This window comes from Belonocnema kinseyi, chromosome 5, assembly GCF_010883055.1.
Source record: "Belonocnema kinseyi isolate 2016_QV_RU_SX_M_011 chromosome 5, B_treatae_v1, whole genome shotgun sequence".
NCBI classification, from domain to species: Eukaryota; Metazoa; Arthropoda; class Insecta; order Hymenoptera; family Cynipidae; genus Belonocnema; species Belonocnema kinseyi.
This window is the reverse complement of record NC_046661.1, coordinates 51507035-51521279: the sequence shown is the minus strand read 5'-3', so window position 1 is coordinate 51521279 and position 14245 is coordinate 51507035. Positions and strand designations below refer to the sequence as shown.

General features: G+C 38.8%; 2 protein-coding genes across 3 annotated transcripts in view; one reads left to right on the top strand and one right to left on the bottom strand.

The window, feature by feature from the left end:
* LOC117172345 (39S ribosomal protein L44, mitochondrial) overlaps positions 1-12622 on the top strand; it is a 37870-nt gene extending 25248 nt beyond the window's left edge. Inside the window, exon 8 of the mRNA XM_033360162.1 lies at positions 12604-12622. The gene's annotated coding sequence lies outside the window, so the exon portion shown is untranslated. The remainder of the gene's footprint in view (positions 1-12603) is intronic.
* Positions 1-14245, bottom strand: part of LOC117172343 (ankyrin repeat and LEM domain-containing protein 2) — a 25847-nt gene that overhangs the window by 997 nt on the left and 10605 nt on the right. Inside the window, exons 6-9 of one of the 2 annotated variants that reach the window (XM_033360156.1) lie at positions 13243-13390; positions 12872-12995; positions 12651-12762; positions 8336-8464 (exon numbers count right to left, since the gene is read on the bottom strand). In XM_033360156.1, coding sequence (XP_033216047.1) covers positions 8336-8464; positions 12651-12762; positions 12872-12995; positions 13243-13390 — 513 coding nt within the window. Of the gene's footprint in view, positions 1-8335; positions 8465-12650; positions 12763-12871; positions 12999-13242; positions 13391-14245 lie in introns of both variants that reach the window. The other variant, XM_033360155.1, reaches the window with a different exon arrangement.

Here is a 14245-nt window from a genome sequence, read left to right as displayed (position 1 = left end):
ATTTGCTTGATATATATATAATATATATCGTGGACCATGCCCACGAATGATTCCAGGACTCGGTCGGTGTGCAAAGATCTGCACCACCGACAATGACCGGTATGAGGTAAATGAAAGTGGCCCTCAACCCTTAACATATGTGCTTCGCGTGGCCATCGTAGGTATATCACACGCACACAACCTGATATCGGCTTTGACTCAGACAGATTTAGAATTGAGATTGTTGGTATTTTACATGGACATAGAAAACAAGGGACTAGGCATGCTATTGCGGGGGTGATGCAATGAGGGGAGAGGTCCGCCACCTTTTGATGTCCCGCGACAAACATGGCAGCGCCCACATGTTTATATTTTCATGCACAGTTTGTCGGCAAAAATGCTCGTGCGCATAATCAAATGGCACATCGTAAGATGACGGCTCTCCCCACTCATGGAATTCTCCCCCCTCCCGTGGATTCAACCCCGCTCGCCAAGTTAGGATGGCATGCCTAGTCCCGTGTTTTCTATATCCATGGTATTTTACTGTTCGATCCCGAAGTAAGCAATTTTTGACAGCTACAATCTGACAGATAAATGTGTCAATTTTGTGTTTTTAACTGTCCAATGTTTCATCTTAAAATCCGTTTGTAGATTTTGTATATTTGTGCTATAATTATTATCCATAGCTGGTTCAACTTAATGCCAGATTAAGCAAATCTGCTAATACCTCAAGAAATGGTAGGTTATGTTTCTATGTTTACCTTTCAACTCCACTCTCCTCATCATTATTTTCAAGTTCTTTTTTCCGAATTATCACACCAGGTGCGATCGAAAAATCTTTGGATTATCAACATCAACCCCCAAATATTTGACTTAAAAAAAAGTCAACCACATATTGTAAGTGACAACAAATTAAAGAAATGTACAACTTCAAGTGGGGTGGTCACTGACTGGGAAAACTGGGAACTATAGCCCAGATTTTTGAACACCAAGAAGTACCCTAGAATTTAGAGGAAACCCCGGAATTTTCCAGATTAATTTTTTACTTTTGTTAACGTTTTTATCTAAATTTTTCTAAAAAGTCATCTTTTTTTGGGTATCAAAGTCAACTATATTGATGAACACTCGTCTATTTCGAACAGCTAGTTCGATCTTTTAGATTAAAAGTTCCCATTTTAATCTGAAAATTTCTCTATTAAATTCCGCGATCAGAATTAATCTCTTTCGTTTAAAAATTCAACTATTTTGTGAACACTATTCCATTTTCGACAGAAGATTTCATCATTGGAATGAAATACTCGACTTTCAATTTGAAAATTTTTACTATTAAATTCCGCGTTCAGAATTCATTTTTTTCGTTTAAAAATTCAACTATTTTGTTGAACATTATTCCAGTTTCCAAAGAAATTTTCACCGGTTAAATTAAAAACTCGATTCTTTATTTGAAAATTTTTAATATTAAATTCCGCTTTCAGAATTAATCTCTTTCGTTTAAAAATTCAACTATTTTGTTGAAAATTATTCCATTTTCGACAGAAACTTTCATCGGTTAAATTAAAAACTCCTTTTTCATTTGAAAATTTTTACTATTAAATTCCGCGTTCAGGATTAATCTCTTTCGTTTAAAAATTCAAGAAGAACCATGTCCGGCCTCGAGTGAGCAACAGAAACAATTGTCGAGAGTATAAAGTTCCAGTATATGCGGCACTTTCCATTCTCGACAATTGACTCAATTTCCCTAGGAGCATTTAGAGGAGCGATATTAAGGTTAATGCCGTAGGAGTGACAGAGATGGTAATAAAGCACTCTTAGTGCCGCATTGTGCCTTTGAATGTAGGTCGTTCCAGCGTGAGTTGGACAACTACATAGCATGTGAGCTAAATGCTCGGAGTGTGCATGGCACGCCCTGCAGCTATCATCGGGAATGTCTTGGCTCAAAATGTGGCGACGGTATGTTAAGGTGGAAATGACACCGTCTTGGCATGCAAAAATGAAACCCTCCGTACCAGACTTTAATCTGGGCGATTTAAGGAAAGCAAACGTTAGCTCACAAGACATTGTCTGATCCTTCACATTTCTGTGGAAGATACCGTGCATCCTCTTATCGAGGAGCTGTTCACGAAAGTTTTTCTCTTGTGCTTTCTTAATCTGGGCTTTCAGGAGTGAGCACTAGAGATAGATGAGATTTGATGCATTTTGCTCACCCCTAATACTGAAGTCAAGTTCGAGTGTTTCAGCAGCTTCCTCCGCTGCTTTGTACAGAGACGCTCCTTTGCGCACTTCTTCGTGATTTCTGACCATTTCAAGAAGAGGGTCTCTTCCATTTGCCACTCTATGTGCTGTACCCAGAATAATCCTGTTGTGAAGACATTTAAGACTCAATATTCCGCGACCACCTTGACGGCGTGAGATGTACAGTCGCGGAACGGAAGACTTAAGATGCATCCTGAATGCGGCTGTGGCACGCCCAGGTATGTATAAGTCTCTCCAGCGCAAAGATCTCGTATAGCGCTCCTATCAACGAGCTCAGGATCTTCAGGGTTGCCATTAAGTTTTCCTCCCTTCAAATAAACCTTGGCGCGTTTGTCTAACCCAAATTCCATTCCAATTTCCTTAGTATATCGTTAAACAATACCTAGAGCTAGATGTAGTTGCTCTTTGTTTTTAGCATACATCTTAAGATCGTCCATGTAAAATACATGAGTGACCTTCTACTTTCGATCTGCAGGTTTGCCGCACAAGTACCCGTCGGAATGGCTAAGTGCTAGAAATAGTGGCAATAATGTAAGGCAAAAGAGGAGTGGGCTCATGGTGTCGTCCTGAAAGACACTTCTCTGAAAGGTGACCTTGTTTGTTGCCACACGATTTTTTCCAGATGAGATAGTGAATCTGGTTTTCCAAAGCGGCATCAATCTCTCTATGCACCTAAGTATTTGCGGATGAACCTTTAAGATTTCCAAAAGACAGATGATAAATCTATGGGAGGTCGAATCGAAAGCTTTCCGATAATCAAACCAGGCCATCGATAGGTCACGCTTGTAGAATGCTGCATCTTTGCAGACACATCTATCGATGAGCAGCTTCTCCCGACATCCCGCTACGCCTTTGTTTGAGCCTCGTTGTTCATACATTTCTTGCCACACAGGTTCAATTGCCCGAACAATCCTATCATTTAGGATAGCTGTGAATATCTTATAAAGCGAGTTCAGACAAGTGATTGGCCTGTAATTCTTCGGGTCAGCTAAGTTGCCTATTTTAGGCAAGAGTATTGTGCGCCCTTTCACTAACCACTCCGGAATCGGCTCTTCCGATTTTAAATATGAGGTGAAAATACGGGCCAAATGCTGATGGGTTGAAGCAAACTTCTTCCACCAGAAGGTTTTGATACAATCTGGTCCTGGTGCGGAATAGTTCTTCATCCATCTTGATACTTCTTTCACCTCCTCGGTAGTGATGGGTGGGCATTCTTTATCAGGTGTTATGAGGGCATCACATAGCTCCTTGAAGCTATTTAAATTTTCTGAGTCTTCGTCCAGTCTATGCTGAACTTCGTAGACTTCTCTCCAAAACACTTCGACCTCCTCTGATTTGGGTGGGTGTTCGACAGTAACTGGAGGGTCTTGGAAGAGTCGAGATGGGTCAGAGTGAAGCTGTTGATTTTCTCTCACCCACCTTTCCCTCCGCTCTAGATTTCTCTTAGCGTCAGGTAGTATCCGTATTCTGTCAACAACATGCTGCCTGATGGTCAGCAGCTTTGACTTGTTAAGTGTGTGATAACGGGTCCGGAGTTCGCGCGCACTTTCGAACCTTGGCGGTAAAATTCCCGCCAGATTTAATGTCGTCAATCACACACTGAATGCGGGACGCATACTGTCTTGCCCAGCCTATCTTTATGGCAAGATCATGAATTCGTCTTTTGGTCTTATGATCAATCGTTGGTTTTGTTTTACGGTTCGCATCGGCCAAAGCTCTCGCTGCATTATACACACAATAATTGATAGCCCAGAGGTCGGATTCTTCGAAAAAATGTCCACGAAGCTCGTCATCTATTTCAGCCAGATCTTTTGGTGTTGATGTTTCTCCGGGTCATAAAACATCGCTCTTCCTCTATTGGATGCCTGCCCGCGGTTGGTCTTAGTGTCGCCTCTCTTTCTCTGTTGCCGGCTTGTTCTAGCTGTGTTAGAGTAAGCGTTCCGCTTACATAGCCCCTTTTTCGGAGTAATTCAGTATGGTTTCGTAGACGTTGCTGCGAAAAGTGCCAAAGCTCCGGGTGTTTCTCGCACCACAGAACATCCAGCCGTGCCATGTAACCCCGTTCAGGGGCCACACTCACATCGTAGTATTCTAGCAAGTAGTGATTCAGTCGCTCTATCGCATTGAATCCTCTAGAATCAAACGGAAGGGCCTATGACAAAGCCACCGAACGCGTCCTCGGGTTGCGGATAGAGGGTCTCTGTACCAAGGGTTCCTGCTGTCGCGGACAATTGTCCAGGGGTGGTCCCGAAGGAATTAACCCCCAAGCAGAGGTGTGAAAACCGTGCCGAAAGCTGAATGGCACCTGGCTGAGGTGGCAGCGAGAGCTTTGGTCGATCCGAACCATAAAACAAAACCAACGGTTGATCATAAGACCAAAATACGAATGCATCAACTTGCCATAAAGATAGGCTCGGCAAGACAGCACGCGTCCCGCATTCAGTGTGTGATTGACTACATCACATCTAGCAGGAATTTTACCGCCAAGGTTCGAAAGTTCGCGCGCGAACTCCGGACCCGTTATCACACACTTAACAAGTCAAAGCTGCTGACCATAAGGCAGCATAGTGTTGAGAGAATACGGATACTATCTGACGCTAAAAGAAGTCTAAAGCGGAGGGAGAGGTGGGTCAGAGAAAATCAACAGTTTCTCTCTGACCCATCTCGACTCTTCCAAGACCCTCCAGTTACTGTCGAACACCCACCCAAACCAGAGCTCGAAGTATTTTGGAGAGAAGTCTACGAAGTTCAGCAATCACTACCGAGGAGGTGAAAAAAGTATTAAGAGGGATGAAGAACTATTCCGCACCAGGATCACATTGTATCACAACCTTCTGGTGGAAGAAGTTTCCTTCAACCCATCAGCATTTGTCCCGTATTTTCACCTCATATTTGAAGTCGGAAGAGCCGATTCCGGAGTGGTTGGTGAAAGGGTGCACAATACTCCTGCCTAAAATAGGCAACTTAGCTGACCCGAAGAATTACAGGCCAATAACTTGTCTGAACACACTTTATAAGATAGTCACAGCTATCCTAAATGATAGGATTTTTCGGGTAATTGAACCTGTGTGGCAAGAAATGTATGAATAACGAGGCTCAAAGAAAGGCGTAGCCGGATGTCGGGAGAACCTGCTCATCGATAGATGTGTCTACAAAGATGCAGCATTCTACCAGCGTGACCTATCGATGGCCTGGATTGATTATCGGAAAGCTTTCGATTCGACCTCCCATAGACTTATCATCTGTCTTTTGGAAATCTTAAAGGTTCATCCGCAAATACTTAGGTGCATAGAGAGATTGATGCCGCTTTGGAAAACCAGATTTACTATCTCATCTGGAAAAAATCGTGTGACAACTAACAAGGTCACCTTCAGGGAGGTGTCTTTCAGGGCGACACCATGAGCCCACTCCTAATTTGCGTTACATTATTGCCACTATCTCTAGAACTTTGCCATTCCGACGGGTACTTATGCGGCAAACCTGCAGATCGAAAGTACAAGGTCACTCATGTATTTTACATGGACGATCTTAAGATCTATGCTAAAAACAAAGAGCAACTACATCTAGCTCTAGGGATTGTCGAACGATATACTAAGGAAATTGGAATGGAATTTGGGTTAGACAAATGCACCAAGGTTTATTTGAAGCGAGGAAAACTTAATGGCATCCCTGAAGATCCTGAGCTCGTTCATAGAAGCGCTATACGACACCTTTGAGCTAGAGACTTATACATACCTGGGCTTGCCACAGAGCCGCATTCAGGATGTGACATCTATAAAGGATACTCTCCGAAATAGATACAAACGTCCCATCCGACAGATTTGGTCTTCCGAACTGTCGGCGAGGAACAAAGTATCTGCAACGAACAGGCTTGCCGTCCCAGTAGTACTCTATTTATTTGGAGTAGTTCCATGGGCGAAGAACGAGCTCAGATCCCTTAATATCGGGACAAGAAAGGTTATGCACATGAACAGAAGCATGCATCTTAAGTCTTCCGTTTCGCGATTGTACATCTCACGCCGTGAAGGTGGTCGCGGAATATTGAGTCTTGAATATCTCCACAACAGGATTATTTTAGGTACAGCACATGAGTTGCACATGGAAGAGACCCTCCTCTTAAAATGGTCAGGAATCACGAAAAAGTGGACAAAGGAGCGTTTCTGTACAAAGCAGCGGAGGGGGCTGCTGAAACACTCGGACTTGACTTGAGTATTAGGGGTGAGCAAAATGCATCAAATCTTATCTATCCCGAGTACAAGAGAAAAACTTTCGTGAACAGCTCCTCGATAAGAGGATGCACGGTATCTTCTACAGAAATGTGAAGGATCAGTCAATGTCTTGTGAACTAACGTTTGCTTTCCTTAAATCGCCCGGATTGAAGTCTGGTACAGAGGGTTTCATTTTTGCATTTTTGCTGTAGGGCGTGCCATGCATACCCCGAGCATTTAGCTCACATACTATCTAGTTGTCCAACTCACGTGGGAACGACCTACATTCAAAGGCACAATGCGGCACTAAGAGTGCTTTATTACCATCTTTGTCACTCTTACGGCATTAACCTTAATATGGCTTCTCTGAATGCTTCTAGGGAAATCGAGTCAATTGTCGAGAATGGGAAGTGCCGTATATACTGGAACTTTATATTCTCGACAATTGTTTCTGTTGCTCACTCGAGGCCTGACATAGTTCTTCTTGACTTCGAGAAGCGAACCATGTTCGTTATAGAATTTTCGGCACCAGCTGACAAAAACATCATATCCAAGGAGAATGAAAAGAAAGAGAGGTATCGAGACCTTATAAGGGAGTTGCAACGATTGTACCCGGAATATTCTGTTAAAATAATCGTCCTTATCATCGGCGCTCTTGGAGGTGCCAAGCTTTCACTTGCTAATGGCCTCGAAAGCATCCCTGCGTAACAACAATATGCTAAAACACTTGCGGGGAAATTGCACAAGGCGGTAGACCTTGGGCCGCTCCGTGTTCTTAGGGTGCACGAGGCTTTTCTGGATCGTCGTATTGATTCCGTTACAGACTGTAACCACCTATCTCACGGTCGTGAGACGTGGTTGTGACTGAAATTTTACCGCGATTTCGCTGAGAGCAGGTGCAATTTTTCAGATTAGCACCCGTTCCCAGCGAAATTCTGCGGTTGTCCTTATGACAAATTTATATATATATATATATATTTTCCCCAATTGAAAATCCTTCTGGCTGGCCTCACTGTTTACGTTTTGACTGCTAGCGGTAGCTTAAAAACTAAGAAAAATATTAATTTGAGATACGTTGTGCAAAGCTTTATTTATTTAATTGTTCAATTCTGAATGTTTTCTGTTTAGGAGTTTTGAATGCAATCATTCATTGAAATCATAACATTTCAAATAGGGGAATTTAAAAAAAAAACAATTCTAAGTTATAAAATTTTGTTGCTTACAATTAAAAAATTTTCAGATTAATTTTTTTTTAATCAAGCTTGTTATGTTAAGAATAGCTAGATCAGTTTAAAAATATACCTTCTACTTTTAAAGTGTCTAATTTGCTATTCTTCTATTCTCAATAGAATATTATTAATTTAAAAATATATTTTAAAGGCTATTAATTCTAAATGTTTAATTATGCTTGCGTTAATCGTTAATTTGCTTTCAAAGACGTAACATTTTAAATTGGAGGCTATAAAAATTGAATAATTAAAACAAAATCGAACATTGAAGAAAAATCTCAGAATTTAAGATTTCAATACAATAAATAAATAGGTGAAACAGTTAAAAAATATTTTAAAACGTGAAATTTTCAAATTATAACATGTAAAATTAGAAGCGTTAAAAAATGAATACATATATCTTCAACTTCGAAGACTTCAGATATAAATCATTTATATTTTCAATTATTTTAATGTTACATTGCTTTTAAATTAAAAACGTTAAAATGTGGATAATTTAACATTCAAATGTAAAAAATGATCGAAGTTGCTGTAAATGTGCAATATTGAATAGTTGTAATGTCGATTTTCTTTCAGGGGAATTTAAAACATATTATTTGGCTACGCAGAAAAACTAAGCAAATTAAAAATTAAAAACAATTTTTAAAATGAAACAAAAATTCTTACCCGTTGGAGTCTTTCTTCATAACAATCTGCATCTCGTGCCTCCAGCGATAAATATTCGGATACTCGAAAGACGTGATTGTCGGTGGAATGGCATTAAAAACAGCATAATCTGTTTTGGTCGGTGCGTTACTGAAACAAATAAGTTATTATTATTACACCATTAAGCCATTTCCCTTTCGGAGTAGGCGTGACTAACTCGGTGGGGAAGGTGAGAAAGGGATATCGAATTTTTAGATGGATCCAGAATTTTCGTTTTATTAATTTAAGTAACACGTTTGTTCCGCAACACTGCTCCGACTCAGGTTGCTGATCAATCTCTGTAGCAATCACACATTCTAACCATTCTTTCCGCGGTTTGCCTTTGGGCACGCTGCCATTTACGTTTCCCTGATACACTTGTTTCTTTAGCCGTTCATTTGGCATTGTCTGAATATGCTTGAACCATCTTAGGGGGGGGGGGGGGGGGGGGGGGCGACCCATGTAACGGCTTCAAAAAATCGATTTGTTTTTTATTTACTTAAATGGAAGCTTGTCATCCCATAAACATGCTAGAAAAGTGTCAGGGACGCAGGTGCATTCTTTAACACCCACAAGGCGCCCCCCGCGTCTCGCACCAGTCTGCCGATGCTCCCTTTTTTTCAACATGTAAATCTTTAAACGCCTTTTTCTCGGTTTCATATTTTTCATAATTGCCCGGAAGATAACTCAAAATTTTTTTGACCGATTGAGTTCGCTTTGCATACACATATAGTTAAAATGATGAAAATGCACATTTTTGGGTAAAAATCAATTTTTTTTTAAACGGACACCACATTTTCAAAAATGATTATTTTTAAACTTTTTTTCGGTCACACAGAAGCTATGAATATAAACTACAAGAAAATTTTTTGTTTTTTCGTTCCAGACGAATCTATGAGAAGCTATAGTGCGGGCAATTTCACATCTCCCGACTGAACATGCTCAACACCTGCCCTTTTAATTAAAAATGTTATGCATATTTATGCCTGGAAAAAATTTATTTCTTAGTTAAAAAGTGCCTTAATAAACCATAAAAGTTTGGAAAGATTCGTTATATTGTTCATCCCCCAAAAAATCCCAAAATATACCCTTATTTTTGAGGTGTTACATGGGTCGCCCCCCTTAACCGATTTCTTTCCCATGTGTCTATTAGCTTCTCTTCTGCACCACATTCTTTGATAATTATCTCATTACTCACTTTGTCCATCAGAGTTTTCTCGCATATTATGCGCAAGAATCTCATGTCAATTGCGTTAATTTTACTCTTATCTTTTTCTTGATAGGCTCATGTCTCGCTACCATATAGTACAGTCGGTACAAATATAGAATTATGTATTGCCATTTTAGCTTTATTTTATATATTTTTACTTCTAAAAAGGGACCCTAAACTACCAGTAACCTTCTTACCTTCGTTGATGCGTCTATCTAACTCCTCATCTATCTTCCCGTCCCTAGTAAATAAGCTACCAAAGTATACAAACTTATCAACTTTTTCAATTCTCTCATCATTTTATACAATATTGCATAGTGTTTTCTTAATCTGTCCTTCGAACATCATAGTTTTTGTTTTACTTGCGTTAATTTTGAGGCCCATGCTCTTCATGCTTGCATCTAGTTTATTCAACATTCTTTGTAAGTCTTCGTTTGACTCAGCCAATAAGAACCTTATCATCTGCGAACACTAATCCACGTACTCTTACTGTTTCGAGATCCACACCTTCTTCGTCGAAAAGAGCTATTCTTAAACACCATGAAGACATAAGGCATACTTGTCCAACTGCGTGAATAATATCGAAACAATCACTCGATTTCCCATTTACCCTTACACTCGCTTTGCTACCCGTATACATTGTTTTTATAGATTGTAAGAGCCATCCATTGACTTCGCATTTTTTCAGGACTTCCCAAACCTTGTCAAAAGCTTTTTCTAGGTCAAAAAATTCACAGAAAACTTTTTTTCCTACTCTCAAACTTTTTTCTGTGATTTGCCTTAAGCTAAATATTTGATTCGTACATGACCTTCCTGGTACGATAATCGCTTTTTTTCAATCGTTCGAGACGTCTCCCACCTCGAAACATAAAATTATCAATTCGCACAGTCTATGTGGTATGTACTCGCCACTGTGTTTAAGCATTTCAGTATTAATACCTATCTACCCCGGCAGCCTTACCGTTTTTCAAGATCTTAATTATATCCCTAAACTCACAGACACAGACCTCTCAATCGAGTTTTTTAATGCATCGTGTTCTACATCGCAGTTGTGCTCTCCTATAGCTTTATCTCCGAATTGTCTCCTAAAATAGTCTCTGAAAGCGTCTAGTATCCCGTCTTTTTGTATAAAGCAGTTTCTTGCTTCCTTCAAAGTAGTTTTGTATTCTCTTCTTCTGCTCTAATTTTATCTTTACTCTCCTTAATTAATCGTTTGAGTACCCTCTTTTTGTGCCAGTAATCATTAATGCGTCTATTTCTTTCCTCATCGCCAAGATCTGCGATGTTCAAAGTTCTCATGTACGCTTCTTTCTTTGCTTTTTGGGCAGCCTGAATTTCATCATTCCACCATGCATCACCAGAAATTCTTCCTACAACCGCGGTGCCACTCACTTCGATCGCTCATTTAACAATGATGATTGTTGTTTATAAGCGCCTCCCAGGTTGCCTTATCTATGCTTTCAATTATCTTATTTTGAAAATTTATTTGCACATCCGGTTTCTGTAGGTTCTCACTTTTTATTCGCGATTGTTTTGTTTTCTTGGTTATATTTTTTCTCCATCCGCGACCTAAGTTAATTTTTGAGATGAGAAGATAATGATCAGTGTTGCATTTAGAATCCTTCAAGACCCTTATATCTTTGACTAACTCTCTTCGTCTTTCATCCGCAACAACAAAGTCAATTATACTGTGGCTATTTCCTTTAGACCAGGTGTACATGTAGATCATTTTATGCCTAAACCAAGTATTTGCAATAAACAGACCGTTTTCTAAGCATAAGTCAACTAATTTATCTCCGTTATAGTTTGTTCTTGAATCCGCAAAATTACCTAACAATTTTTCTGTATCCTGATTTTTGATGCCTACCCATCCATTAATATTTTCTAGCAGAATTATTCTTTCACCACGATCGCAAATATTTATTGTGTCATTTAACCTCTTCGGACCGATGTCGTCATATGTGGATAGATATTTAATTTAAAATTGTGACATTGGCTTAATTGTTTTCATGAAACCGCCGGCATCATTAACTTCTCCAACTAATACACTACAAGGACCAATCGCATTTTTTAGTTAAAAATTAATTTTTGCCTTTTATAATTGCATTTGGAAGAAAGCAAAATGTGTCGCGTATGTTATCAAGCAAAAAGTGCTATAAAAATATTTATCAATTTTAAAGATTTCATATTATACAATTTTGTTCGTGTTTGAGCAGGCGAAACATATGCCCCCAGGGCAAATGTAAAAAAAGTTAATCTTAAGTATTTGCAAAATAATTTATGTTTGTCCACGTATGTATACACCAGTCTTCGTGCAACTATGTCAGTAGAGATTTGTTTGCTGATCCAGTAAGTGTCTCACTGAATTGTATTAAAAAGTTTTAAAATATTTGTACTACTATAAACAAACACATACGATATATAATATACTATAGATATACTAGTTTCAAGTAAACAAAATAGTTTTAGAATCACTTTTTTTCGAACTTTTTATTCCAGATAATACTGGTGTCCACATATGTGGACGCACATTTATATACGAAAATATGTACACTGTACGATATATGCCTATATATTTCATGTTTTTAGGACAAAAGAATAATAGATCCATGAAAATTAAATTTTTTAATTTTTGCGTTCATGATGCCGGTCAGAAGAGGTTAAAGTGTTCCAAAAGGCGTATTTTACTTCTCTGAGACCACTATCAACTGATGCGTAGCATACTATGATGAATAATATTCTGATTCCTACTTTCATTCTAGCCCACAGCAGCCTGGGAGATACGAAATCATGACCTCCGAGATGCTGCTTCGCTCTTTCATTTAAAATCAGACATACTCCTGGCCTAGCCTGTGATTCACTATCTTCCTCTGACCATATTTCAAATCCGCCTTTCAACACCCCGTTTTCTATGTGTCTACTTTCGCATCCATTTTTCTTCGTTCCAGACACACATAAAATATCTAGAATATATTTTATAGTTTCTAGAATATACAATATTTCCGAGGCTATTTCATCGTTTGTATTATTCATTGTTTAGATTATACGTCCAACTACCACCTTTATGCTCTTAAGTTATTAACTTACCAATCAATAAAAACCGTTGCACCTTCGTCTGCTAACTCCATTTCGTCATCAGAACTGTCACAGGACATCGCCGTAGAGGGGGAAGAGGGCGGAGTGTAAAAATCAACTTCATCTAAAAAGAAAATCGGTGATAATATTGAATTCTAGTCTATGTATAATATATAAAAAATTGACATACCAGTAAAAAGGATACAGTTGAAACACTTTTTAATTCACCTTACCTATATTTTCCTTTTCCTCGTCATTAGATTGCAAGGTACAGGAATTTAATTTATCGCACAAGTTCATTAAATCATTTAATGGTTCGCCATTTGTCACAATTTTTAAAGTGTTTGGCGTGTTCATCTTCTGAAAAAAAAGCATGGTAAATAAAAGTAGCAAAGTCAACTCAAATCAATAGAAGCAACACCTCTATTGATTAATTGTTTAACAATAATAAATACTTGAGAAAAATCCGAATTAATTTATATATATATATATATATATATATATTTATTCCTTTGGTTTATTAATGAGCTTTTGCATTTAGATTCATAGTTTAGACAGGTCTTAAATTTGATGGAAATTAAGATATAGATAACTATTTTGTTACATTCTCGCTTGGTTTATAAGTTCCGTTGAATCTGGATTCCAAGTACTTTTCCAGTTTCCATAACCCGTCGGCACATCTTAGATCTGCGAATCCGTCTAAAAAAGGCCAGAATTCTTTCCAAGGTACGTGATATTTTTCCGCTAAATCTCTGAAAAAAGAATACATTTTCAGAATCAGAAACAATATTTTAGTTTTATAAATGATCAACATTTTGAGTTGTACAATTTTGTATCATTACAATTTGAAGAAGTCATTTTGAATTTGCTGTCATTGTTTAAATTTGAATGTGTCAGATTCTAAATGCAAATTGACTTTGAAAACTGTTTCATGAATTCTTTTTGGAATTTGGGACTTTTTGATTGAAAAAGGATCCATATGAACGGTTTTAATCTATAAACATGAAGACAGAGTATCCTTTAATCACAAATATATATAATTAAAAATTTGTCATAAAGACAACCGCAGGATTTCGCCGGGAGCGGGTGATAATCTGGAAAATTGCACCCGCTCCCAGCGAAATTGCGGTAAAATTTCAGCCACAACCACGTCTCACGACCGTGAGATAGGTGGTTACAGTCTGTAAAGGAATCAATACGACGATCCAGCAAAAGCCTCCTGCACCCTAAGAACACGGAGCGACCCAAGGACAACCGCCTTCTGCATTTTTCTCGCAAGTGTTCTAGCATATTTTTGACACGCAGGGATGCTTTTTAGGCCATTAGCAAGTGAAAGCTTGGCACCTCCAAGAGCGCCGATGATAAGGACGATCAATTTAACAGAATATTTCGGGTACAATCGTTGCAACTCCCTTATAAGGTCTCGATACCTCTCTTTCTTTTCATTCTCCTTGGTTATGATGTTTTTGTCAGCTGGTGCGGAAATTCGATAACAAACATGGTTTGCTTCTCGAAGTCAAGAAGAACCATGTTAGGCCTCGAGTGAGCAACAGAAACAATTGTCGAGAATATAAAGTTCCAGTATATGCGGCACTTCCCATTCTCGA